Source organism: Barbatula barbatula (assembly GCF_947034865.1).
Source record: "Barbatula barbatula genome assembly, chromosome: 3".
NCBI classification, from domain to species: Eukaryota; Metazoa; Chordata; class Actinopteri; order Cypriniformes; family Nemacheilidae; genus Barbatula; species Barbatula barbatula.
In genome coordinates, this window is record NC_136764.1 from 18,064,795 (window position 1) to 18,092,444 (window position 27,650).

The 27,650-nt window shown below is 37.2% G+C and overlaps 4 protein-coding genes across 4 annotated transcripts; 3 read left to right on the forward strand and 1 right to left on the reverse strand.

Annotated features, from left to right (window-relative positions):
- Positions 1-2: 2 nt before the first annotated feature.
- On the forward strand, positions 3-656 carry LOC306891583 (transcription factor SOX-14; the record flags this gene model as incomplete). The annotated part of the gene is made up of 1 exon (XM_079451950.1): positions 3-656. One exon carries the CDS (start codon positions 3-5, stop codon positions 654-656), a length of 654 nt encoding a protein of 217 aa, XP_079308076.1.
- Positions 657-3,888: 3,232 nt separating this feature from the next.
- On the forward strand, positions 3,889-5,245 carry cldn18 (claudin 18; the record flags this gene model as incomplete). Its single annotated transcript, XM_079451951.1, has 4 exons — positions 3,889-4,108; positions 4,525-4,689; positions 4,827-5,010; positions 5,143-5,245. The coding sequence occupies 4 exons, from the start codon at positions 3,889-3,891 to the stop codon at positions 5,243-5,245; spliced, it is 672 nt and encodes a 223-aa protein (XP_079308077.1).
- Positions 5,246-5,853: 608 nt separating this feature from the next.
- Positions 5,854-17,294, reverse strand: hfm1 (helicase for meiosis 1). The gene is made up of 40 exons (XM_079452392.1): positions 17,171-17,294; positions 16,465-16,573; positions 16,273-16,358; positions 15,385-15,619; positions 14,996-15,261; positions 14,777-14,818; positions 14,578-14,648; positions 14,365-14,497; positions 14,117-14,268; positions 13,505-13,582; positions 13,247-13,402; positions 12,950-13,150; positions 12,780-12,868; positions 12,538-12,581; positions 12,345-12,446; positions 12,106-12,251; positions 11,812-11,906; positions 11,566-11,699; positions 11,450-11,497; positions 11,264-11,344; positions 11,047-11,138; positions 10,859-10,965; positions 10,726-10,773; positions 10,357-10,454; positions 10,122-10,256; positions 9,920-10,005; positions 9,752-9,835; positions 9,502-9,659; positions 9,316-9,419; positions 8,994-9,221; positions 8,412-8,489; positions 8,216-8,337; positions 7,859-7,941; positions 7,662-7,756; positions 7,502-7,573; positions 6,810-7,067; positions 6,619-6,691; positions 6,488-6,521; positions 6,275-6,396; positions 5,854-6,187 (listed from the first exon to the last, which is right to left on the reverse strand). Exons 2-40 carry the CDS (start codon positions 16,533-16,535, stop codon positions 6,121-6,123), a joined length of 4,374 nt encoding a protein of 1,457 aa, XP_079308518.1. The 5' UTR covers positions 16,536-16,573; positions 17,171-17,294; the 3' UTR covers positions 5,854-6,120.
- Positions 17,295-17,314: 20 nt separating this feature from the next.
- On the forward strand, positions 17,315-27,563 carry znf644a (zinc finger protein 644a). The gene is made up of 6 exons (XM_079452393.1): positions 17,315-17,645; positions 18,835-21,460; positions 23,253-23,786; positions 26,056-26,181; positions 26,337-26,439; positions 26,523-27,563. Exons 2-6 carry the CDS (start codon positions 18,859-18,861, stop codon positions 26,710-26,712), a joined length of 3,555 nt encoding a protein of 1,184 aa, XP_079308519.1. The 5' UTR covers positions 17,315-17,645; positions 18,835-18,858; the 3' UTR covers positions 26,713-27,563.
- The last annotated feature ends 87 nt before the right edge of the window (positions 27,564-27,650 follow it).

Genomic DNA, 27,650 nt, shown 5'->3' on the forward strand with positions numbered 1-27,650 from the left:
TTATGGCAAAGCAGCCGATGGACCACATCAAGAGACCAATGAACGCCTTCATGGTGTGGTCCCGAGGTCAGAGAAGACAGATGGCGCTGGAGAATCCAAAGATGCACAACTCTGAGATCAGCAAGAGACTCGGTGTCGAGTGGAAGTTGCTGTCCGAGTCTGAAAAAAGACCGTACATCGACGAGGCCAAAAGACTTCGAGCACAACACATGAGAGAGCATCCAGATTATAAATATCGACCACGACGCAAACCCAAGAGCTTGCAAAAAACGGACAGCTCGTGTTCTTTACCGTACCAATGCGACCAAGACTTTCGAGGCGTCTCATCCGGCACCGCTGCATCCGCCTCAATGCAATATCCTTCCGCGGAACCGAGCCGGGTCCACATCACTGCTTTTCAAAACGAAAAACGTCCACATGCTTTCACACCGGGTTCATTGCATTTCTCCCCGGCTTTAGGATATCCGAGCGAACACGGGTCGACGGGGAGTCAGTTGGCGTACACTCACCTGTCAGCGGCAAACCCGGGATACCTGCTGTCATATAACTGCGCGCCCTGGTCTATGACGCCACCAGTTGCCTACATCGTTTTTCCAGGAATGAGCAAGACCGCAACTGAACACTGCGCTGAATCCCTAAGTTCACTAATACCTTAAAATAAGGCTTAAATCTAACTTTCTCTTTTTCTGTGGCCTGTCACTTTTTGTTGCTTTCAGTTTACGTAAAAATATCAAGGTTGTTTAAAAAACAATCTTACATTTAGTTAAAGGACAATTTATCAACAAATGTATATTTTATTGTATGCAGCCTAGCTGTATGTTTTCAAAGGCTAATGTATTCATTCATTATTTTTGGTATTGTTTTGTTTTGTGGCGTTTATGTGGTTGTTACTCTTAGAGCTTGAGTTTAGTACTGAATGGGTTGTTAAAGATGCATTACTTCCTGCTCAGAGCCAAAGATCCATTAAAAAAGGTTACAAGCAAATGCCAGAAAGAGTCATATAAACAATTTTGTCTAGATAAATGAACAACTGATTTGTTAGAGGGCACAGTATGTTTAAGTATTTTTGCAGTGACTACAGCATAAATCTACATCTATAGCTATTCAGCGCCTCTGATGTTGATGTCCATGCAAGACTGTCTGCTTTTTAGATTGACTTTTATTTTGAAATCTTCTTATATGAACTCTTAATTTATGTTAAAGCATTAAAAGTTGGACAGGCAATTGTTTGGTGTGTAATATGTGAATATGGATATTAAAATAATTCAAAGAATAACTCTTGTAGCAGACAAATCCATATAGCCATATAGAAAGACTGAAAAGCTGAGACTTTTATTAGCCATGAAAATACTTAGAAACTGGAACCAAAATCTTAATGAAATGCATTTTTGTGTAATGAAAATAAATTATCACCCTTTTTTATTTTGTCATTCGTTTTTTGTTCCTCCCATTGTAATAATTACTATAATTGTACTTATATTGTAATAAAATGTATCTGGCTGATTTGACATGTCTTTTTTTGCGTTATTAAACATAATTTCTATAATAAATTTTAAATAAACAGGTTTCTCTTTAACCCTAAACCCTTAATAATGTTATAATAATAAACTAGAAAAGAGAGGAGTTTGGAGTTCTGGATTATAATCATATTGGAAACCATGGGAAAGTTTATCCTCCCTGTATTCGTTCTAAAGTGACTGATAAGAAAATAATAGGAAATCTCTTTTTTGCCCTGCCCTGGAAATATTGACGCAACGATAAGGCATACCATGTGACAGTTTCTATCTGAAATATTAACTGAAATATGAGAAATGTAAATGGTTAAACACTCTAAAAACATATCTCTTAACACATATCCCTTTTAACATAGGGGTGACATCGGGCAAATTGGGCCATCAGGTATAATGGGTCATTTAAGGTTTGAGTGTCTTATCTCTTTCAAGTTAACAGCCAACAACTGCAAAGAACTTCAAACTAATGATATAACAGTACTATTAGCAAATTATTTTATTGGTCAGAGGTTGAAAATGGAGGAGGGGCAATGCCTCCATTTCAGATTTGCCAGAAAATCGTAATGTGAGTAGCTTGACATATCCAATCTTACTCTTCAATAAAAAGGTTGATTAATCAATAAAAACAAAGGCACATTTAAAAAATGATGGCCTCTGTGAGATAAAATGCTAATTTTGCTAAATGATCCAGATTTTTATAAAGAAAAAGCATTTTTAGCTACTGGCCCAACTTACCTGAATGTGTTAAGATAAAATTATTTATGAATATCTTGTACTATGTTCTAATGTAATGTTAGACTGTTACACTATACAATTATAATGCGGTTTGACTGGCCCATTATTTTCACATGAACACTGCTTGTTTACGTCATCTGTGAGTCGCTTAGGATAAAGTGTCTGTTAAATGACACTGTAAATGTAAAAAAATGTGGGGTAGCTAATGTTTCAAGACCTGTAGGGCCTGAACCGTTATATTTTATTACAGCAATTCAACACAAAAATATTAAAAGTAGTCTTTTTTTAATCATAAGAATGTCACACATGGGTTTTTTGTTAGTGTCTCAAGCAATTAACCAAAAAGTGGACCAATTTCCATCTATTCCTTTGGCAGACGCTTTATCAAAAGCGAGAGCATATAACATTTTGTCAACACGCTAAACAGTTTACAAGTCCATGCTACTAGGAGGATTAAAGCTGGAGTACGCAAGGGAGAGAATGAACAACAATCATTTTTTATTTCTTTTGTTTTTATTAGACACAAGACATAGACAGTTATTGTAAAGTCAAATAAATGCGGAACAGGTGTTTTTTCAGGGGGTTCATTCCACCACAGGGGAACCAAATGAGTGAAGGTTTTTGCCAGCGATTTGGTGCCTGATATTGCCTTATATCATCCCCTAAATGATGTCTGCTGTAAATTTAGTGTGGTGGTTCATCCGAATGTACAAATTTTTTTTGCTATTATATATATATATAAAGAAGCCGATAAGCCCCTGTATGGTTCTACGGTTCTGAGATTTTAAAAATCAATTTAGTTGTTGAATACAGAAAACCAGGCCAAAGACTGAAGAAGTTTAGGATTCATTTCATTTCATGTCATGTTAATTGTATTATAGTTTTCTCCATGTTTTTTTGTTTTCTTATTTAGTAAAGTAAAATTACCTTATCACCTATATACAACAAATGGTAAAAAAAGAATTCTAAAAAATGTAACTGCCATACACACTGATTTTCTGAGCTACAAAATGTTGATGTCAACTCACATGTAACGTCACTCTGGATGACATGCATCATACCATAGAGGTCTAAAGGCGCTAAACATTTTTAACTCTTGATTCTTAATCCCTTGCTCATGACACATTATTCAATTCATGCTATATCATTTTATATTTTATTTTAATTTCTTTTAAAAAATCTCGATAATTCAATTGATTAATCAGTGTTAACAAATGCTGTTTATTGTTTGCTCATTACTTGCTTCATGCATCACTAATGACAATGTATTCAGCAGACGAATCTTAAAATATACTTTAAATTATCCAAATATTAGGTGTGCCACATTAAAGCCTGTCTGAACGGCCCTGAATCATTATACATCAAGTGACCGCATGTATAATTTGTGTTGATAAATGCTTTGACAAATGAAGTGCATGAGGAATACAGTTGTCATGTTAAGTTTCTGGTGGAAGTAGGTGAAATCACGGCAACTCGAAGCTTATCATGAGCATCACCCTTGGAGTGTGCATGTGAACCTCACACGCACGCTCTTGATATTTAAAGGCAGCCTCACCCGGTCTAGCCTCAGTTAACCTACAAGCCTTTCACCAGCAGGTTCTTCAGACCATCGACCCACGGCTGAAACCAGAACAGACGAAGAATGGCTGCCACAATGCTGCAGAATGGAGGTTTTGTGTTAGGCCTCATTGGTATGGCTTTAGTTTTTGCCGCCACTGTTATGGATAACTGGTGTGTCAAAGATCGGCAGGGGGACATGATCACGTCTACCTACACCTATAAGGGACTGTGGCGAAACTGCGAAGTGTCCAACGCTGGATTCACAGAGTGCCGACCACTCTATGGCCTTATAGGCTATTCAGGTAGGTTGACATTTTTGTTTTGTGTACACGACTTAAGGTTTAGACTTCTTCAAAAGTTTATATTTGTGTCAAAGGAGTTGATTTTTTTGCACTGTTCACTGGCTATTTCTTTATTTTTGTGCACTGTTCACTTTCCTTAACAATACAAGGAGAAGAGAAAATTTCTTTTCTAAAGCCAATAATATAAACAATATAATTTCTTATTTAAGAAAGCAGTGACGGAAACATAGTATTGTATAAATACTGTACAAATCCTTAGATTGTGTGCCACATATGAGCAAAAAATTAGTACAGGTGTTGTTGCTATGTGTGATGTATGTAGACTTTACACACTGTCAACAATATTATCAGAAATAGATCAAACAAAAGCCACTGGCCCTAGTGACACTTTCTGTTTTCTTGTACTTTAATTTCAGGACATTTTCAAGCTGTACGAGCACTGATGGTAGTGGCTATCGTCTTGAGTGTGATTGCAGCTTTTATCTCACTGTTTTCTCTAAAATGTGTCAAAACGAGAAGCATGGAACAGACCACCAAGGCCAAAATGACTCTATGTGCAGGAGTTATGTTTGTCATTGCTGGTAAACAACATATTTTTCATTGCTCAGTAGCTTTCGACCTTTAGTACATAAGTCAGAATGAATTTTATACAAATTACATTTTAACTAACAATTCTGTGTATCACACTTAAGAACCACATCTTCTTTCTTGTTTTCAGCCCTTTGTGGCATTTCTGGCCCATCAGTGTACGCCAATGACATAGTGGCTAGTTTCATGATGACCCCCTACAGTCCAAACCAAGGGAAGATAGGAGGCATGGGCAATTACGGGGAAGAAATGGGAAAAGGCGGAATGGGCATGGGCGGAATGGGCATGGGCGGAATGGACATGCTTGGTCCCAGGTAAGATGAAAAACAAGCAAGTGTACCTAATTTTCCTCAATGGACTAGTGGTATCGTATTTGCTTAGGTGTTTGTTAGGTATTGAATGCATCACTTCCTGTTCTCTTATCTGGTTTGTTTTTCAACGGTCAGGTACACATTCGGCCCCGCCCTTTTTGTAGCTTGGGTAGGAGCAGCTTTGTTACTCCTGGGAGGAATTTTGAAGTGCATTGCATTTAAAGGAATGCAGGGGTAAGTCTCTGGATTGTATTTTTAACATACAAGTCTATCATTTAAAAAAATACCACATTTGTTTATTTGACAAGTATGTGGATTCCACACTAAGTAACCTGTTCTATTTTAGCGACAATGAAACAGAAAAGGGATATGTTTACAAAGGCCACTGCAGGGCAGCTGATGAAGAGGTCGAACTTGAGGGACCAAAAGGATGCCAAAAGTATTAAAATGGCAAGATTAATGTTTCATATCAGTTGTGTAAGACACCATGCACTGAAGAATTGCAAAAATGGTTTAACTCCTTGGGTTAATGCAATAATGAATGTGTTTTTGAATTCTTAATGTTACTATACACAGTAAGATTGTATTAATATTATTTACAGTCCTTTGGTAAAGCGTGGATTTAGGTAAATAGGGCAGTTTATTAATATCCATTGAAAATCACTGTAAATAAAATATGATTGACTGTTAAACAAAAAGTTTTAATAAAATTTAGCCACAACTGTCTGACTTTGATTTGCTTGTTGTTTGCTAAGAAAGGCAGTAAATTTCCTGGAGATTACATTACATTTCTATCACTGGTCTGCCTGTGTTATTGAAATATCAGCCAGGTAAAAATGGACCAGCGTGAACTTTCGTTTTCTTTGGTACATTTTACTTTAATATTTAATGTATACCACATATTTCTAACATTTTCACAAGAATTAAAACCTAAGAGGGTTAGTATATTATACAGTATTTTCAAAATCAACAGGATGCCCTTTCATCTTATATTTTTGTTTCTACATGCAGAACAAAATAATAAAAGACATTGTTTTCTGACATTGCACATGTTTTGCATAGCCTTACACAAAACATCTAAGAAAAAGCACAGGAACATAGCAGTGCTAAAATTTACAACAGACCATCAAATATATCAATATAAACATCTGCCTCATTGTTGCTGTCCTTTGTACATTCCCTATAATAATAAGGCAACATTTTACCATTAATATTACCACATATAGAAATGTTTATATAAGTAAAACGGTATAATTTCTTTAAATACCTGTTAACATATATGTTTTCCTGTTGAGCTGTGTCTACCCTTGAGAAAAAATCAAGGAGTGAAGTTTTTTTGCTCTCTCTCTGGTTTGAATGTGTGTTCATGCTTATTTCTGAGCATACTCTCTGAGAAATAAGGGTTCAACCATTTAGAAAAAAGGGTTGATGCTATTCATTTCATAAGCATTTATATAGTACTAAATGCTGTAATACTTACAGTTTGAGGTGTAGCAGCCACTGGAAGATCGATTCTGAAAAAATATTTATTTTCAGAGGCATTAACAGCAAAACCAATTAATCTTATTCTTAAGTTTTTCTTGTCCGATCACAATTCTTTCGCTTCATTACCTTTGCGGCAAGATGGACCTTAATGTTTCTTGTTTGGTTTGGGCTTGAGTTTGTCCTACTGCAGACAGACACCCTATCACACAAAACAAATCACTTCAGCAATAATTGTTGATTTATAGTTCATTAATTATTTTAATCTCTGTGACGCTAGAAGTCTTGAAACATAAAGATGACAAAAAAAATCAACAAACCAGCATTTGTTGGTTGATGATGGCCCATCTTTAGATCGCATTCTTTAGTTTCACAACACAACTCACTAGCACGGAGCAGGTGACCATCATCAAAATCATCCCAATCGTTCACTCCCAGGTCAAAGGTCACATTAAGTGTACCAGCCCAGTCAGAGCAGTGCTCTGGATTTGTATGGGTTGAATAAACATCAGCTTTTTGAGAGATGATTCCATCCATACGCTTATGTTTGAGGGTCTTCAGTTGACCACATAAAACTTCTTAAAGAAAATAAAACAAAACAAACTCTTTCAGTTCAATGACTAATTACGGCTTCATTGATGGTGAAGCACAAACAAAAAACTATGAATGTCTGTGAAATCCAGGCTAACTGAGAGAAGGAGCAAAAAAAGTAGGATGTTCTACACTGTGAATAACAGATTATAATTTTGAGGTCGAGTTGTCAGTTATAATACTAAAATGTATTATTTTAGTTACACGGTTTTATTATTTTGCACAAACATTCAAAGAGTTGGTTTTCTAAACATAGTTTTCAATCTTTGACATGGCCTTACTCAGTAAATATATTAAAATTATATTTTTACAGAATGTTTTATACATTATGTATAATGTATTGCAGGAAAACAGTAAATAACAAAGAAATGACTTTAGCTGCGTTTTCACAGGCAACCCCACAGAATCTAATTTACTGAACCTTGAGCTGAAGTAGCAGCTTGTCCAAGATCTCCAATTTCAGAATAAAAGCCTCCCATATAGTCATCGTAACCTGCAGATAAAAGTGACATTTAAAATTGTATTGGTATGTCAACAAATTATGCTTTGTCACTTAGTGTCTGTGTCACGAGTTAATATACCTTCAAAAGATGAATTATCACTAGGTATGACAAATCCTTCCTCCAGTTCTGGGTTATCATATCTACTTTGAGTATAACACTGATTTACCCCAATCCTTGAAAGCAATCACAGACAACATTAAGGCATATCAAAAAATTTCAATGAGACCTTGTTCACCATTAACTTCAAGTGGTCAAAACTAGAAAACACAGAATACTTCTTGACAGCAGGAAGTGCGTCTTTGGGTTTGTATGAGAACTGCTGCATGCCTATAGCTGGCGTTTCATTATTCATCATCATCTAAAAGAAAAAAGCAAGAAAATTGAAATGATATAAAATTTGTAACTTTGGGTTTATGTAATAATTTAAAGGGGTGGTGCAAAGGTGTGTCAAGAATTCTGACTTCTTTATAAAGTTAAACGTGCAGGAGAGGGAGAGAGAAAGAGAGAGAGCACTATGTTCATCAAGTTCAGCTGTGTAGTTTGTACGCTGCATTTGGGTGATGAATATTATATAAATGGTGGATATAACACTGGATTTTGAGATAATTTGAAACTGATAGATGAACACTGACCTTCAAGCGTTTCACAGGAGTCTCTGTGAGTCTCACATTCCTCATTTTCATATCTTTAAGGTATGATGAGAAAGAGGACTGATTTGCTGGTCTTTTCAGTATAATTTCAACTCCAACTTTGCCTAAAGGGTTAACTAAATTAATCACATCGAAACACACAGAAAAAAGTGAGTCATGTAGAAAGTTTAGTACTCACAACATTCATGTCCACAGAGCTCCTTGTTTCTGCAGAGATGATTACACTGTCTCTTTAAAGTATCTGGAGTAGTTTGATCTATTTTTAACCAGAGAATGTGTCAAATAAGAGCCCAATACACCAACGTTTTTTGTAATTAGAGTGATTATGCGCGGCTATAAATATAAAAAATGGAATATCACATACAAAACACATACTTTACTCAGTGTTGGGTAAGTTACTTTGTTGGGTAAGTGCAAAAGTAATTCATTACTAGTTACTAATTACATATTCAATAGTGTAATTAATTTATTGTATAAATTACTCTCTCCAAAAAGTATTTTATTACTTATTGCTTTCTATATCCTACATCAACATTGATTAGAATTGAAAGAATAAGAGTAATCCCTTACTTTACGTTTTCAAGGGAAACTACTTAGTAACTAGTTACACCCAACAATGACTGGATTGGATTCAATTTATTGTCATTACACACATACAAGTACAGTGCAACGAAATGTATTACATGCACTGTACTGTACATGCACAAGACTCCATAGAATGTCAATAACATAGAATGTCCTGCAATGACAAACTGAATACCATTAATGCAGCTTATACCAGTTGGTCCTCTGCCTGAGGACTGATCATGTTGTTGTTGTTGTCTAGGACTGTGAACTCTGTTTGTCTGAGTTGTCAGTACTGGGTTTTCTCTAAATGGTTTCAGAACCCTCTGCATTCTCCATCTAGGGCTCTGTATGATGTGAGATTCAGTGCCAAAAGTCTTCTCTCCTAAGAAGGTGCTGCACTTCTTCTGTATGTCCAGACCCACTAGATAACATCAATTAATTATTGCCAAATCTAACAATTTACACGCTATTCGAAAGATGAAAAAGTTTATTAAATAATCCCTTTAAACACTGACCATATTCAGAGCTTATCAAATGAATGTTGATCTCCTCTCCCTTGGATATTCTCGCTACCTCAATTCTTTTTGACCATTTCCCAGACTTCAAGAGCACTGCATCCCTGAAAACAAAATGCTACTATTCCATCTTTTATTTTGGCGTTTGATCATTTGCACGTGATTATTACATCTCATAGATCTTACATAATTTTCTGTTGGAAAACGACATTATTGTCACAGTCCCCAATAATGAGTGTGACATGATGGTGGTCTGGTGCTGTCAGTTTCACTGCCATCTCTTTAAAATTCTTTAAGTTCACTGTGACAACAATCTCAGCTGTGGAAACATTATATCGTTGAATCTAGAGAAAAATATTCCAAACAACATTCAAATCAGCCTTAAAATATTTTTTAAATGTTTCTCGTTTAACATGAAAAAAAGGTAGAAATTGACCTGTTCCAAATTCACTTCATGTTTTGGAAGTTTGCTGACGGCTTCCTTTATTTGGTTTCCAAAGGGAGGATGTCGGTTCACAATCTGTCAAAAATGATCCATCATAACAGATGGGAAATTACATTTTAAGAAATTTATTTGTATATACAGTTATGGGTTTTGGCCTACTAGCTCTAGCTCTCTAGGACTGGTCTCCTCAATTTTGCTGAATGTAGTAAGCCCTGCATTCACCATAGCTGTGGCAAATGACTGTCCTGCAGTACAAAATAAACTCCAAATATTCAACAAATATATTAAGTATCCAGTATATAAAGATAATATTGTTTTTATATGGAGATAACTTTCAAGTTCTATGGAGGAGTTCTCCAACCTATCTTCTCAAGCTGCTTGGAAACATAAGGTGAGTTTTCCCAGAGTTTGGCTCTGAAACATTTGGCAAGTATCAAAGAATTGAGCTGAGCAGAGAAATTATTTTGGGAGTGATGACGGAGAAACTCAGTCAGATCTGGTAGAGACCAAAAACACAGGTTGCAAAAGGTGACAAAAAAACTGTACACTTACAATGAAAACAACCCAAAAATAGACATAAAGAGACTTTAGCTCACATTTGCTGACTCTAATTGCATTGCGGAATATCTTTCCAGTGTCCTGTATGAGTCCAAACTCCTGAATGGGGATACAGCCGAGCTGAGCTTGAATCAGGCTGGAATTTTTTTTATACATAAATAAAACAAAAATCAAAACAAACATACCAAAGAAGTGTATAAAAGTCATTTAAGGAAGAATGACAAATTAACACAAGTGGTTCTAAATTGCAGGTCTGTCTTGGACAGCAAGGAACAAAATAGGCCCTTGAAAATATAAATGTGGCTCTGTGCTGGGTTGCCATTGGATGTAAAATCAATTAAAAAAATGTGAATCCTGTAGAAACCCCAATTGAAATTATCTTCCGAAAGGCAATAGCAAGAACCTACCAGTTTACTTTCATGTCATTACTTTTGATCTTTCCCTCCATGGGATACCTAAAAAAAATGTATATTACTTCTTAATTTTTTTTAATGCACTCATATATTAACTGTGATTTAAACTGCTAGAGAGGACTCTGACCTGATGGTAGTTCTGTTCTTGTCCTTGTTCAGCATGTTCAAGGTTTTTTTCTCGTTTACTCTCAATTGTACATCACTAAATTCCTTCCCCTTAGATATAATTTCAATCTAAATACAAGCAAGCATTGTAATTTTATATTGATCTGAAGCAGATCAATAAAAGCTACAGTGATTCCAATGCTTTCTTACCAGTTCAGGTAATGTCTCTGTTCCTGTCACTTCACTGAACTGCCTCACAGTGTCAAAAGCGACACAGTATCTGGCCATAAGTTTTCCTGTCTCTGTATGTGACATTTCATTCCAATCAATGCCCATATCAGAAGAGTACCAATTATGTAATACACAAAACAGAAATGTTATTTAAACCACCATATATTTGAAGGAAGTATAGACAGCAATCTGTCACCTGTGGGTTTGATGTTAATGTCTTCATCCATGGTAATCAGATTCAATGAGGCCAAAGAGTTCAGGTTTTTCAAGCACAGTTCTTAAACGGGGTGAAAGCTTTATTCACTTCACAAGAAGTTTGTTGGTAGCCAAACAGCTAGTTTGCTTAGATGACACGATTAATAGTTTATCACTTTTTTCATACCTTGTAATTTAGTTTCAATTCCACATTTGTCAAGGTCAGGGGGGAAACCTATGGAAAATCATTTTAAAAAATAAAAGTGTTTATAACTTTAAAATCACCAAAAGTTTAGGCCTTACCATAGTGCTTGGGGTTTTTTAAAGCACGGATGTACAAGAAGGTGGAGCGAATCCAGTCTAGAGCCATGTTGACATCAGATATGGTGTGGAGAACAATCTCTGCATTCAAGTGCTCCACAAAGTTTGTGTGCAAACTGAAACCAGAACTTTCATTATGTTCATAAGTAGTAAATAAACCAACAGACATACAGTATATGTAACGTTTAAACAATTCTTCCTAAAACGATATCTCCCTGATTTAAGTACCTGCTCTCGATGCTGTCTATTCCACTCAAAAACTGTGTGTATTTGTCCTTTGTTTGAGACCTGGTCATGATCACTGCAGTTGCTGTTGTATCAAACTAAACATAAATCAAAGCCATGTTGTAATTGCTAAAGGTTTACCTTAAATGCTTGACCTAACCTACCCTCTTATATACAGTATCTGCTTATGAAGTGCACTTGCAGTATATTTTCATTTCCAAGCACAATGTTTATACATTTCCCATAAGCACCACAGATCCCAAAGACATCTGTCAGTTTTAACTGTGTCAGCAGTACCTGTGGTCTGCCTGCTCTCCCAATCATCTGCAACAGGTCAGCTTCATTGTACTCTTCACATGCGCCACCAACATAGTGCAGTGTGGATTTGATAACCACTAGATGGGCCGGAAGATTCACACCCATGGCTAAGGTGCTGGTTGTAACTGTGTAAGAGAAAAGAGATTAATTACAAAACAATGCATCGTGAACTGAACAATGAGCATCAAAATAAAAGGTTGATATGTTTATTAACTTACACAACACTGGCAGGTCACCCACTGTAAATGCATCTTCAACCACTTTTCTGTCTGACACTCCCATGCCGGCATGGTGATATCCAATGCCACAAAGAATCAGATCTGAAAAAGGTTGGTTAAAAAAACGTCCGTTTACCTTCACATAAAAAAGACCAAAGCCTTTAAGGATCTCAAATAAATATAGCTTACACACCTTTGAGTTTTGAATCAAGCAGTGAGTTTGCATACTTTATTAGCCTATGAAAGAGGTTACGAGTTACTTAACATATCTTATATAAAGTAATAAGAGTCATTCTTGTTGGGTAAACATCTGTAATAAGGCAACAAAAAAATGGAAAACAAAAGTGACCCTTTATGCTATTTTCATATTTTGTGAATTTCTAACAGGAAATGTATCTCAATAGACTATGGCTGTAATAGTATCAAATACTGTACCTCTGTTTGTGGTCAATGCTCATAATGAATCTGGCGTCTTTAGCAAGCACAGCAGCAGACTGTTGAACTCCTTTTCTTGTGGAGCAAAACTAGTAAAATATCAGATGAATAATATTACTGTACTTTTCAATTAAAAAGTAACAGCCCAACATACACAAAGATTCACATACCACAAGTGTTGGTTTCTGATCCGAGTAAGTCTGAATTATATTGGCCATTTTGTAGTTTAGAGAAAGATCAAACTTAAATTCATTCTGGTTGTTTCCACAGGGAAACCCAAGCACGACCTTCCTCAGTTTCACTGGCCTATGACTCTCATCCATTTCCAGACAAGTGGCAGGCCCTGATTCATCAGACAGCCATTCAGATATCTTCACAATGACAAGCAGCACAGAAATGATTAAAACAGACCCCACACATTCTAATTTACTTTCCTAAGTAGGAAGGTTTTTCCTAAAACTCCTTACATCCTGAATATTGGGGATGGTGGCTGAAACAGCCACAAATCTCATTGAAGCTTTTGCCTCTTGATTTACAATCCGGCTGTATGAATACATGGTTTTCATTCTGGTAACCACAACCTCAAGAGTGGCTCCACGGGTTTTGTCTTTCACCACATGTACCTAGAGACAGTACACAGCACCAAAGTCATTCACTTATAATATCACTGCCTCCTATTTTGAAATACAGATATTAATGATCAGGTGTGTAAACATGAAACAGACCTCATCGATGAGAAAGAGACGGACAGACCGCAATAAACAGTTATCCTTCCACCTTCTTGTCATGCTGTCCCATTTTTCCTTTGAAGGGAAATAATTTTTCAGCCTTGTAAAAATATTTTTCAAATGAAGACTCACAATGCCCACATTCTGTCTGATCCGTACTGCACATAAAACTAAAATCTACCAACCAAATGTGGTTGTGTGACACTGCACAATAAAGTCAAGGAAAATATAGTCTTGCTTAGACCCAACAAGAGTGATATACTGAGTGATTTTGACATTTTAACCAGGTTAGTGACTTTTATCAATTTAGCAAGTCAATTAGAAATCATCTAGAAAATGCATAAAACTGTAACTTTGTTGTTTTTATAGATGTGAACTGCTTTTGAACAAGCAGAAATTCTGATGACAGAGTGTTTACCCATTTGACATTGTTTTTATATTATTTGTTTTCATGCCGTGCCTGTCTAGCGTGGTGGACTGTCTCAAATAAACAAACAAACCTGTCCCAATGGTGGGCAAACACAAAGTGAATGGTGGCTTGTAACATTAGACTGGCTTAGTAACGAGTGAGATCTCTTTATGTGAAGCTGGCTTACTATGGAGACTTACCGGAGTGGTCAAAATTAGATGAGCATCCTGGACTTCAAATATGTCATCAATCTCTGTATCTCCTGTAAGCTCCTTGCATTTTAGTCCGAGAACTCCAAATTTTTGGTTCCAGTTTTCATATTGCTGACTACAAAGAGCCTTAATTGGTGCCACTGAAGTATAAACCAAAAAAGATCAAATACTACTTAATAAAGGAGTGAATACATTTATAATACAAAAAAAATGTCCTGAATAAATAAATAACTCACTGTACACAGCTCTGACATTGTGCCAGGGCTCTGAAACCTCAATCAGAAGACGAATGATGGCCAACTCAAAGAGCACGGTCTTCCCAGAACCCGTAGGGGCACAGGCAACAAAGTTTTTACTGGTGTATAGAATCTGAAATAGAGCAATAGCTTGCCACATAGTACATTTATGAGCATTAACAATCAAAAACTGTTTAAATGGCAGCGACTTACATCATCCAATGCTTGGGACTGTAAGTAGTTAAAGTAGGGGAATTCTTTAAATACACTTCTGAATTTAGCAGCTATGCATATATCAAGGAAAACATTCAACATGACACTTATCCAGAATTTAAAGGTATAAATATGTATCAAATTCTGTTCATCCAATGTAAATGATTTCTTTCCGGGTTAGCTGAATTCAAGAGGATACGAATTTCAGAGACTGAACGGAGAGTTCCTTTTCCAGATGACCCTTTGAAAACAATACCAATATGGTAACATTTCACAATAAGGTTAACACAAAAGTTTTATATCAAATGAAGACTGACGAGACCAAAATGATGATTTTAAACCTTTTATATTAAACCTATTAACAATGGTAATGGAATTTTGAACAGAGATCTAAAAGTGCACTAGTATTTTAAATTACCTTCAAATTCTATTGGTTTAGAAGCAAGCTGGAGATCATGGACTGTCTTTGCATGAAAACCACCTTTTTGCTCTGCAGAATGGCACTGCTCTGCTCGGCCCATCCCAATAAACGGACTACAGGTAGCAACAGCATGCGTTTTCTGCGGACCTCTTGTTGTCATAGCAACCTGACCCAGGAAAGGGTCGTCATTTGTTGTTGCTGTCAACTGATTTGTTACACTGTCTTCACCATTCCCAGACATCTTTGCGGGAGTTCTGAACAACCTAAGGGAAGAATTAAACGCTGTTTATTGTTACAATGCCAATATCCATGTAAATAAAGAACAACGTGTTAAATAAGCTATTTTTTTAACTCAAACAAGATGTACCAACGAAAACAAAGAGTACCGAGTCTTGAACACAGAGGAACTGGCAGGAGGTGAAGGTCTTGTTTCCAAAAGGCAATCCATATCCTGCACTGCACCCGTAGAGAAACCTCTTTTTCCAGAGGTTTCATGTGTCCACAGAACAGATTCCTCCAGCTCCTGTGATTTCATAGTCTTGGACACTTGGACACTTTCAACAGGATTGTAACTGAGCTTCTTTGGCGGAGGCAGACACTTCTTTGATCTCTGAGTGTAACCTTAATGAAAATAAATGAAGGATTTACTTCTATATTTACTCTCTGCTTTCAGTCTTAAATACCTTTACTTTTTAATCAACCCAGAATCATGGAAGTAAGCACCCTAAAGTCATCTTGTGGCTGACAATGATATGTGCTTTCTTAAATGAGCCGTGTGACATTTTTTGGAGGATCTCCTGACAGAAATGCAATATAATATGCATACAGTAACTACGTCTTCATTATATAATGAAGCGTTATGTATTTACCACCTCAAAATGAGCCGTTTCTATCGACACCGTGGGTCCCCGTGCATAGAATTCACCATGTTGTTTCAGCAGTAGCCCTAAACGGACAAACTGATCTACAGAGCGTGTTTCGTAAAATCGTCATCTCTTTTGGCAAAGAAGCGAAAACGTGCCAGCATCGTTGTCCTGTGTCAGCTTCTGTGGTGCTTCAAAAAGGAGGGGGAGTGGTGGAGTGAGCCGTGGTTGTATTTCGCAACCTCGCCGCTAGATGCCGCTAACTCTCATACACTGGACATTTAACATGCAGTGCCAGACAATGCGTAGTCTGTATGATATTGTAAATCAAATGTCGGTAGAATTTCCGATACAAAATAAACCTTTGTCCCAAACAGGACTTAGCATATGATGAGAGTGTTGCGGCCTTGCCTTGAATGCCTTGCGTTGCAGGTGTTTCTGATAATGAGGGTTGAGCAGTGAATATCCTGGAATACTGTCCATGACATAAAGGTTTTCTATACAGAAAGTACAAAAGTATGTGATGGACAAGTAATTCATTTACTCTCATATCATTTGGTTTGTCTGCTCTCGGGCGTTAACATGGTGTAAAATCCTGCTCACACTTTATGAATCATTGGCCCGTCATAAAACAGGTTATCCAGCGAAGATGCGACTTCTCCTGAATCGAACATGTTGTGGGCGTCAATGTGTCACATTTCCATTTGTCATCCTAGAAGACAAAAAGGACAAAGACCAATTGTAATATAGAACACTGAGATGTGAAACGCCTGGGACATGACGATACGTCTCTGTAACGTTAAGCTGTCGCCTCATGAACACTTCTGTTGATATTAGCCGATTTGCTAATGTTACTCTGAGGTAAAATAACGAGTTAACAGCTTCTGATTCCGAGTGTACGTTATAAAATGTGAATACAGCTTGTAAAAGTGTTCAAGTGTCAGTTTTACTGATTTTTAATTAATAAAATGCACACAATTCGTTATTGAGAAATACTTTGTAGCTGCCACTTACTGAAGAGAACGCGTAAACCCGCGAGATGTGCAATCGCGCGCAGGGTCACTGGGGTCATAACGCCGTCACTAAACAGCTTTGTTTCATTATATTACTGGGAATAAATAACCTATTTAAGGTATAGTGTTAAAATTAGTCACAATGTTAAACATTTATAAATGTTACGTTAAAGCAAGTTACGTTAGAGCAGGATACCGACAGCTGTCTGTCTGTTAAAGATAAACACATTTGAAGGAATTTGGTTCAACCCCAATCAGTCATGTTGTACAGTTGGTGCGTGTATACATCACCATACCTTAAAGTGTAATGCACCAAGCTTTACACGTGTTTTATTGATAATCACATTATAAAGGAGCGCCATTGTCAGTCTGGCCCTTTTATGCGCTGCTCGTCTTTCTCCGCGAGTCCGTTCACTATACCGTCGCTACTTCTACTTGACACCTATTTGGAATAGTCCAATTCTTGTTTGGGGGGCGATGCTTACATGACGCATATAAATAACTCATATTCGCACGAGTAAACCATCGAAACACGTTTTGTAAAGTTAGGTCACGTTTTAAAGAAGTACGTGCAAGTGTTAAATTCGATCAGTACAGTTATTGTTCGTTCTTTATTCATTTCGTTTTGTAAACCCCCTCGGCGAGCTGCAATGCCTTTGTCTGGGGACCATCGAACAAACATGGCGGCTTCGCAATAGATGGATAGCTTGAGCGAACAAAATGAAATGATTTCGTTTCGGTGTCATTGTTTACAGTCGTACGTGCGGAAAGGTAAGCCAAATGAATTTGTCAACAACATTTGAGGGTCTAGCCACGAACGTGCCTTCAATGTTTTGCGAGGGCAGGTTTTTTTGCGCTTAATGTGAAGCATAATGGGCTTGATTGCTACCTTGCTAGCACACTTTCAATAGGATGTGTTAACAGTAATGTTTGCAACAGAAAGGGGCGAAACATTTTCGAGACAACAATGAACGCACCAAATTCTTAATCCGCTTGATATATTTTAAATGCTGTTTATGGGAAAATTGGTTGCATGTAACGTTAATCATGTTTTGGAAACCCTTGCAGTACAGTATCTGATTCACAGAAAGGTACTGTGCTGTTTTAGAAATTGAATAACGTTTATGACTAGTTTTAATGCTTGTGAACGTGTGATCTATACGGTTACACAGATGTTGTTCTTACTCGCACAGCATGCGGTTTACATACCCCTGTGCCATTTAAAGAGAACGCCACCTCCTATCTCTACAGTTTACGGGTTTTCTCTGTATAGTACGTTGTAAAGCACATACGCAAACACATTTTCGTTCTTTGTGTTTAATGTAAATTGAACGATTTGTTGCCGTGTGCTCTTCCGTATTAGTGTATGATTTTGTATTACTTTTATATATACTGTCAGTGTCCACATCTATCATTGTTGACAGTAGTATGCTGTACATCACTGTCTAGGTTTATTAAGAATTCATATTCCATTTGAACTTCTTCCGATATTTTAAGTTAATACTCAGGACCAACCAGTGGGACACAAAATATGCATATACAATGAATACATGTTGAAACATTAGTTAGTAGCGGATCATTGTTTTGAGATCGTCAATAAGTTTGTAATTACAAACTTTGCTGTATATTTGTAAGTTATAATGATTTATTTTACACAAAGGTATCCTGGTATAATTTGAGATGGGCCAATGTGTTGATACATGTCTTAAGCAAAATGTGAGAAAATGATTATATTTTTAGTTTATTTTGCACCTAAGGGCTGTAAGGCCTAGCAGCAGTGATCAAGAGGGCGGAGTTTAGTGATTGTCAAATGCATCACAAATGTGTGATGTGTTATGGAGGTTTTTTTTGTTTGACAAAACATATCTTTCCATTGTTTTTGCATATAAGTGAAAAAGTAACAAAACGCAGTATACAATATTGGATTCTGGCGCTCATCTGCTGTTTTTCTTTTCCACAGAAACAGTCCTTAGGACTCTTAGGAATGTCTGGTTTGAGCGAGAGTTCCAAACTAGAGGAAAATGACACTTTGATGTCAAACATCTCTCTGGACCTTCTGAACAGTGGGGTATTTTCCTCAAAGGGAACATTACTAGAACCATCAGTCCAGTTTCCTCAAGAGGCGATGGCACTACTTGGTGACCAAGGAGACCTCCTGACCAGTGTCGGTTTTATGGAGTCTATCTGCTCAGATGGACCACCCAAAGCTGCTTATGTGAATGGATCCACCTCACCCCATATCTCAGATGAAGTATTGTTGGATATTTCAAAAAATGTACCAGGATTTCTTCCTAAGTCTTTAAATGCACAGAATTCTGTCACAGCCAACGTCCACTTTGAAGGACATGATCCACTCAGAAAAGAGGGGGAAATAACAATTAGGCAAACACTGACAGCAGAAGATGTGGAAAATAGGGGGATATGGGGATTTGATACCGAATCTCCAGAAAGCTCACTAGATAATTACAATGATGCAAATGACCTTAGCTGGAACCCCCAGAAGGAATTTATGAAATTCCTGTGGGATGATGAAAATGCTCTAGAAATGGAGGAGAAATTGTCCCCTGTTCCTTCACCCATCAATCATAAAATGACTGTTCCGTCACCACTCGTTCATAGAAAAAGAAAACGTAAGGCTGAAATTGTATTGAAAGTAGATCCCTCAATGGACCTCTATCCTAATTTGGATTTTGATTCAAAAATAGATCACCAGGGTGAAGGAAGCCAGGCAGAATGCAGTCCTGTGAAGAAGATGCGTTCTCCAAGGAAACCATCCAAACCACGATCACCCATCATAAAAACTAACAAGTATTTAAACGGAGGTGCTGAGGCGAAAAAAAACATTTTTCCCAAACCAACAAAAAAACCTGTCAGCAAATCTCAAAAGTTGGGATTGATAGTGGAAAGTTTTCCAACAGACTCCGGTGGTAAGGAACAGCCTGCACCTTTTCCACGTAAGAACAGTTTTAAAGAGAAACTTCAAGAACACAGACAAATTACGTTTAATACAGACACACCCAGTTTAAAGCCATTCATATGTAAAGAGTGTGGTCAGTGTTTTCATGACCGGGGTGCATTGTTACATCACATAGATGTTCACAAGATAAAACATCCGAAAACTAAGGATGAAAGAAATGAGTTCCATGAAATGAAAGATGAAGGTGAAACTGCAACATTGCAGTGTCCCCAGTGCACATTTGGAACCAACTGTCCAAACACATTTGTCCAACATGCCAAGACCCATGAGAAAGACAAGCGGTACTATAGTTGTAATAAGTGTGATTTCGTGGAAATGAATGAATTTCAAATGAGAAGTCATTTGCTTCATAAGCACTCTGAGAGAGATGCTGATCTGACTGTATGGAAATCGGATGGTTTCCAGGCACGCAAAGTCAACAAAGCTAACAAGAATGCAGCAGCACCTTCTCCAATCTCAAACTCTTTTAAAAGGAAATCTAAAAACATCCTCGGAAATCACGTTGACACTTCATGTCTGCAGAAGTTTAATGAAGACCAGAAAGCGGTTCATTCCCTTGACAGTAATGAAGTTCTTACTACACGTGCACAACTGCAAGCAAGGTCGCCAAAATTGTCTGTTAAACTTCAGACATCAGACAAGAAGGAAAGTCAGTTGACCAACGGTAAATGTAGGCGGTTGCAAAAGGACAAAAAGTTACGTAAAGCTCGAGCGAACAGCAAACGAATCCAAAGACTTGAAAAATCAGTTCACACTGTTACATCCAGAAAGAAGCACCAGAGTGCCTCTGAAAGCAGCTCTTTCCAGAATATTGATGGAATCAGTGAAACAGGGTTTCTGGACAGAAGTAAATGCCATTATAATGATTCCCTCAAATGTGAGACCGCAATGTCTGGAAAAGAAAGGACATCCCCCTCCTCAAATTGTTTAAAAAAATATTACAGTTCTAAAGAGGGGATTACTAAAAGCACTTCTAAATCTGATGGGAATGTCAGTTGTTCAGAAAGTATCGGAAATTGTGATTCTTATAAAGGATCGCCACCAAACTCCATACATTTAGAGAAGCAAACATTGAAGTCACCTTCCAAAAGAAAAATGTCAACTCCATTCCACAATAGGCAAGGCCAAGATATTCTTTTAAATTTTCCAAAATGTAGACAAAAGTTCAAGAAACAGGAAACATCCAAGGATGAGGAATATTGTAATTACGATGACTTGATGCGTGATTGTGATCATATAGTTGGTTCATGCTTGAGCGAAGAATGGGAGGAAAAAGAAGATCAGTGTGCACTGAAATCACCTGCAAAGGGAGATCAAAGTTCTTCAAGGATGTTTTCTGTCAAAGAAGAACACAAGGATGAAAAGGTTTACAATGCTGGCTCAGAGTCGATTTCGGCTGTAAAACGTGAATCGGGCTCCGATCTTGAGACCGATCTAAAGGCTTGCCCTCACTGTCCTGCTGTATTTGAGTCAGGTATTAGTCTTTCTAATCACATACGAGGACATTTGTACAGAGTGGGCCTGAGTGCACGCAAAGCTGCATCTGTAGCTAAGTTAGCTGACAAAGTCCCTCCAGTTCGACGACAAACAGTGCCACCAATCAAAACAGGTGATGCTTCTTTTACACACATGTTTTACATCAATTCCATTTGTTAATTCAGTTCAAATTTAAATGGATAGTTCATCCTAATACAAATTCTAAATCTGTCATCTAGGCATGGGCCAGTATGAGATTTTCGTGGTATAGTAACCTTCATCAAAAATACCACGGTTTCGCTGTATTACGGTATTGCTATGACAACAATAAAATTTATTCTTTCCAAATGTCTGCGTAGACAAAAAACATATTTTCAACTGGACTCAATACATTTAATTTTGAACCAACATATAGAATGTGTGTCAGGTAAAAATAAAGCCTTAAAATGACAAGATTCTTAAAATGTTTTAATTATATTTTTTTCTGTAAACACAGCTCATACTTTAGAAACGGTCTCACAGAAAATGTTTGTGTTTTTGAAACCCTAACTCACTTGCCATGGCTACTGTCATCATTAACCCGCTCTCTTGTCATTTCAAACCTGTATAATTTTCTTTGTTCTGCAGTACACAAAAGAAGATATTTGAAGAATGTTGGTAGCCAAACAACAGCGGTGCCCTTTCACTTCTATTGCTTGGACACAAAACCAATGCAAATCAATGGGGACCACTATAGTAAGCTTACCAGCATTCTTCAAAATATCATTTTTGTGTTCTGCAGCAGAAATAAAGTCATGCAGGTTTGATATGACAACAGGGTAAGTAAATAATGACAGAATAATTTTTTGGGTAAACTTTCCCTTTGAATTGCTAGGCATTTTACTTTAGGAAGGTATTTTTTTCATTGAACTAAGAAGATTTTTATCTGAAACTTGGCGATTCATAAAATGAAAGTCCTCACGTGTCTTTGAGAGTCAAAAAGTAGATACAGGCAACAACGATATATCAATGAATTTCACCCATTGGATAATTCTGAAATTCTGTCATAATTTACTCATCCTCAGATGGTTCCAGACCTGTAAAGAATTATTTGTTTTCACTCATCACAAATGAAGATATTTGGAAGCATGTCAGTAAACAGACAGATCTAATCCCCCATTGACATCTATAGTATTTATTTTCCCTGCTTTGGCAAAACTGTTTGCTTACTGACATTCTTCCAAATATCTTTCTTTGTGTTCATTCATGATCAGAAATGTACAAAGCTTTGGAACAAATAATGACAGAATTTTCATTTTTGGTTGAACAAATCAATCTGCCCTTTTTGGAAACTGAGCATTATTTATTACATTATTATTGATAATCTCAGCCTCCGCTAAATATCCTTGGCACATCTGAAATTTTGGGTAAATTCTTATTTATGGCCTTATTTTTGGTGAACTAACACCTTTAAGTTGGGAAAGGACGTTTGACATCATGTTTTGCATTTGGCCAGTCATTTGTGCTTATTGACCTGTTAGTGATTACGATGTTTATTTAGTTTATGTTTATAACAGTGGAGACTAGAAGTACAGAGTAATATGCTAATTAAATTGTTTTCATATGACATCACATGTTATCCTGCCATTGATGATTCATTTTTTTAAGTTGTTTTTGTTCCAGATGTCCACATCTTGGCCACATGTACTTGATTTGTTTACAGGCAGGGAAAGGTTGTGTTGGAGTATGGCTAATAGATGCATGTGGATGTTAACAGATTATTTGAGGTGGAGGTCTGAATGGTGTAGCGTAAAAGTCGCAAGCAAGTTAGTGTAGATATTTTAGTTTGGTCAACATTTATTGCTTTCTGAACAATAAACAAGTTTGTTTTCTTTCAAAATACATTCATTACATATGGTTTCACTTTAACTTTCTTATCCCAACAGAGGTGGACACAGGGAAGACTGATCAACAGACAGCGATGTCAACTGACTGTCAACAAACAGAGCTAGTCTGTCCACTGTGTAGAGAGTGGTTCGACAATAGGACCGGGCTGTCAAATCACGTAAGAGGCCATCTGAAGCGCCTGGGAAAACCAACTTCCACTGCCTCAAAATCCCCAGTGGTCATATTGAAGGAACTGATGCGTGACAAGAAGCAGTTCCAGATGAAGTTGCAGGTTCTGGAAAGAAAGTGCCGCGGTTCCAGATTCTACCAGCCTGTTAGACTTAATAACGGTTTAACCTTCAAACAGCATAAATTTATACATTCTCGATCGGTAGAGGAAAAGAAAAGGATAGAGACTCATAAAGGCTCGCCACCAAGTGATCTGATTGGAATTCTGAAGAAAAGAAGGGCCCACGAAGAGACCAAAGCAAAGTGTGCATCCCACACAGCGAGAAAGGCTCTCAGTATATCTTCAGGCAGAGAGCATGGCATGGAGATACAACCTTTCAAAGCAGTGCCAAATTCATTAGCAGGTGAATTTCATCAACATACACTGAATTTCACGATATTTTTCATTAACTGTCGATTCTTTATAAAAAAATGTTTTATTTATTATTTAAATGGTCCTCAGTATACTAAGTGATTTTACACTAATGCCTTTAAAAAAAAACACTTCATTACTTTGTCAGTTTAGACTTATTATTTAGTTGTTTAAAATGTAGTATGCAAAGTATGTTTTTAAATCATCCAGACATGTCTCAAGCTATCCCAGACTCTACAATATTTTCAACCCTGAAAAAAAGTGATCTCGTGTGTGACACTGTGGGACTAATCCAGCCAATCACAGCACATAAGCTTTACGTCACATTAATGGGTGGAGGAGTTATAAACTGCTGGCATATATTCATTAACATTACAGAGCATGTTAAATGGCTAGTATAACAGACTTAAAGCTATTTTAAACTGTCCTAAAATTCCAAGCCTGAATAATAGAAATGGCTACTATATATAGTGAAGGAAAAAGCATTTGATCCCGCGCTGATTGTGTGTGTTTGCCCACTGACAAAGGAATTATCTGTCTGTAATTGTAATCGGAGTTTATTTCAACCGCGAGAAACAGAAAATCAACAAATAAATCCAGAAAAATGCATTAAAAAAAGTTATGAACAAATTTGCATTTTAATGAGTGAAATAAGTATTTCATCCCTTTGAAAAACATGACTTAGTACTTGGTGCAAATCCCTTGTTGGCAATCGCAGAGGTTAGACATTTCTTGTTGTTTGCCACCAAGTTTCCACACATCTCCGGAGGGATTTTGTCCCACTCCTCTTGGCAGATCCTCTCAAAGTCATTCAGGTTTTTAGGCTGAGGTTTTTGGCAGGTTGAACTTTCAGACCACAACACTTTTACTGAGTCCTCCTCTGAATCATTCAGATGTTCAGTGGCAAATTTCAGATAGGCCTGTACATGTACTTTCTTGAGCAGAGGGACCTTGGGGGCACAGCAGGATTTCAGTCCTTGAAGGCGTAGTGTGTTACAGATTGTTGGTCCCAGCTGCCTTGAGATCATTGACAAGATCGTCACGTGTAGTTCTGGGCTGATTCCTCACCGTTCTCATTATCATTGAAACTCCACGAGGTGAGATCTTGCATGGAGCCCCAGACCAAGGGAGACTGACAGTTGTTTTGTGTTTCTTCCATTTGCAAATAATTGCACCAACTATTGTCACCTTCTCACCAAGCTGCTTGTCGATAGTCTTGTAGACCATTCCAGCCTTGTGTAGGTCTACAATCTTGTCCCTGACATCCTTGGACAGCTCTTTGGTCTTGGCCATGGTGGAGGGTTTGGAATCTGATAGATTGTTTGCTTCTGTGGCCAGGTGTCTTTTATACAGGCAACGAGATGAGATTAGCACCACTCCCTTTTAATAGACTGCTTCTTATATCAGCTTTTTTTACCTGTATAAGAGACACCTGGTAACCAGAAGTCCTGCTGATTGATAGGGGATAAAATACTTATTTCACTCATTAAAATGCAATTCAGTAACTTTTTGTAAATGCATTGTTGCATTGATTCTTTTTTGCTATTCTGTCTCTCACTGTTAAAGTAAACCAACCATTAGAATTATGGACTGATCATTTCATTGTCAGTGGGCAAACATACAAAATCGGCAGGGGATCAAATACATTCCAACAACTTGTTTGCCATCCACCATCAAACTAGAAGTTAGCATGATGTGGGATGTTTTTCCGCTGTTGGTCGCATCTGCTCCTCGACCAATATCTTGTTGTAAGTGCACTTTGTCTGTGTTGTGTAGTGTGCGTGCTGCTACAACAAGAAGATGAAGGATGACAAGAAACCTTGTTGTGAAGTGTAAACGCCTTAGCCATTCAAGTACTCCCACAGTCCTGTAGTGTCAGCTCGGCTTTAGGCACACAAAACCTGTAGTCCTAAGAAAAGGTGTTGTGATTACGTTTGTAGTGTCTTTTAAACAGTTTATTTGCAAGAAACAATTTACTTGGAATATAATGACGTTTTTATAGGGGTGTAATAAGTACCACAATGGCAACATCTGTTAATCAGGAATTAAATCTTTAGGTTATTTGTTTACCAAAAAGCCATTTACTTAGAACCTTTTTATACAGTTCCTATCAAATGGATGTTGTAGGTACTAGAAACTGCTAACTAGCCTTTCGGATTATCCAGTCATTTTCATGCTATCTCTAAAATCCCCAATTCAGATATTTGAGAAGTAAAAATGGATAATTTTATTGTCTACAATTATTTTTTTTATTCTTACAGACAAAAGTGAAGTCAATAGAAAAGTGTGTGTGCACTGTAATGCCACTTTCCACAGCGGTGTTAGCCTGTCCAATCATATGAGGGCATATGCACACCGAAAGAAGAAAGGCCTTTCTGATGGAACAAGTATGTAAATTATGTTTCATATTTGTAGTGTAGGACCGTCCGGTGACCATCACCTACAGAATCTCTGTCCACCCTTTGTTGTTATAGGTATAAATGGCCCAAGTGTTTTTTTTTCCTTGTGTGGTTTTGGCTAAACACACTGTTCTTTGTTTTAGCCTATGACTGTAAACAAAGAAAGCAAAGATCGAGGTCTGGGTCAAAGAAGAAAACCTTTCCACTGTTGCACGCTCCAGAGGAAATATATAGACTTAAATGCAGGTAAGTTACATATATTTTTATATATATTTACGTTCAAGATTTTTTCTTTTTGTGATTGACTGTGTGAATGCTTCCATGTGCAGGTTTTGTGATCTAGTCTTCCAGGGCCCTTTGTCAGTCCAGGAGGACTGGATAAAGCATTTACAGAGGCACATTATGAATACTGCTGTACCACACACAGGGGCAGGAATGGTGGAGGTCATCACCGTCCCAACAAACTCTTGCTCCAACACAGAGCCACAGGCACAACGTTCAGTGATGCAAACATCCTAATGAGCCCAGGAACTGTAGAGACGCACATTTTGTCCTCGGAATATCACTTATATGTAAACCGTTTGGTTCCGACTTCAATTTTATATGTTCATCAGTAATTAATTGGTTTTTTACCCCTCATAACGGGAAGTTGGTCTTGACATGGACTGCTTTTTAAATATTGTTACATTGTGCTGGTGTTGTATACAGTTCATCGTACAAACGGTGGGTGAATGTGTTGAGATTTCTCTCACCATGAAAAGACAACTTTTACCTCAGATCATTTTTAAGGCTTCGCGCATTGGGTTTGATCTATCGACACAGACAACACTCCGTACAAAATTGAAATGACGATTTATTTCACTTGTATAACAAGGCATTTTAATTTGAGACTCATCACAGTTATGTCTCTGTGGCCCTTTTGTTGTAAGGTCGCACAGATGATGCATATGTACAGTATAGACATTTTAATTCTCTATATCTCCTTGATTCAGATGTTTGACTCGTACCAACACATCAGTCATTATGTGAAACAATCCGTTATATTGATATTTAGTAGTTCAAACAGTATGCATGTCATAACTCTTATTAGACCATTTCCATACCCGTTACATTTTGGATTTCACATATTATGTTTTATTTTACATTTGTACGTTTGCCACATATGCTGGAAAAAAAAACATTAACTGTTACCTGTGTAGGCCATTTTTTACGGTTCAAATATTTTTGTGTATAAACCTTTTTAGGTAATTTATGTGAAAATGTAAATCATTATAAACAATTTCGTTGTTTGGAATAAAATGTTTATGTTGTCCTTACATGTTTAATGTAACAATGTGTACATTAAGGTGTTTATACTAACTATATGTGCCACACGGTTTATTGTTGCCAAGGGTGGCAGTGCTTCCCCGCACATAAAAAGACGGGCTTGTCAGTAATACGTGACATTTTTGCGGTTT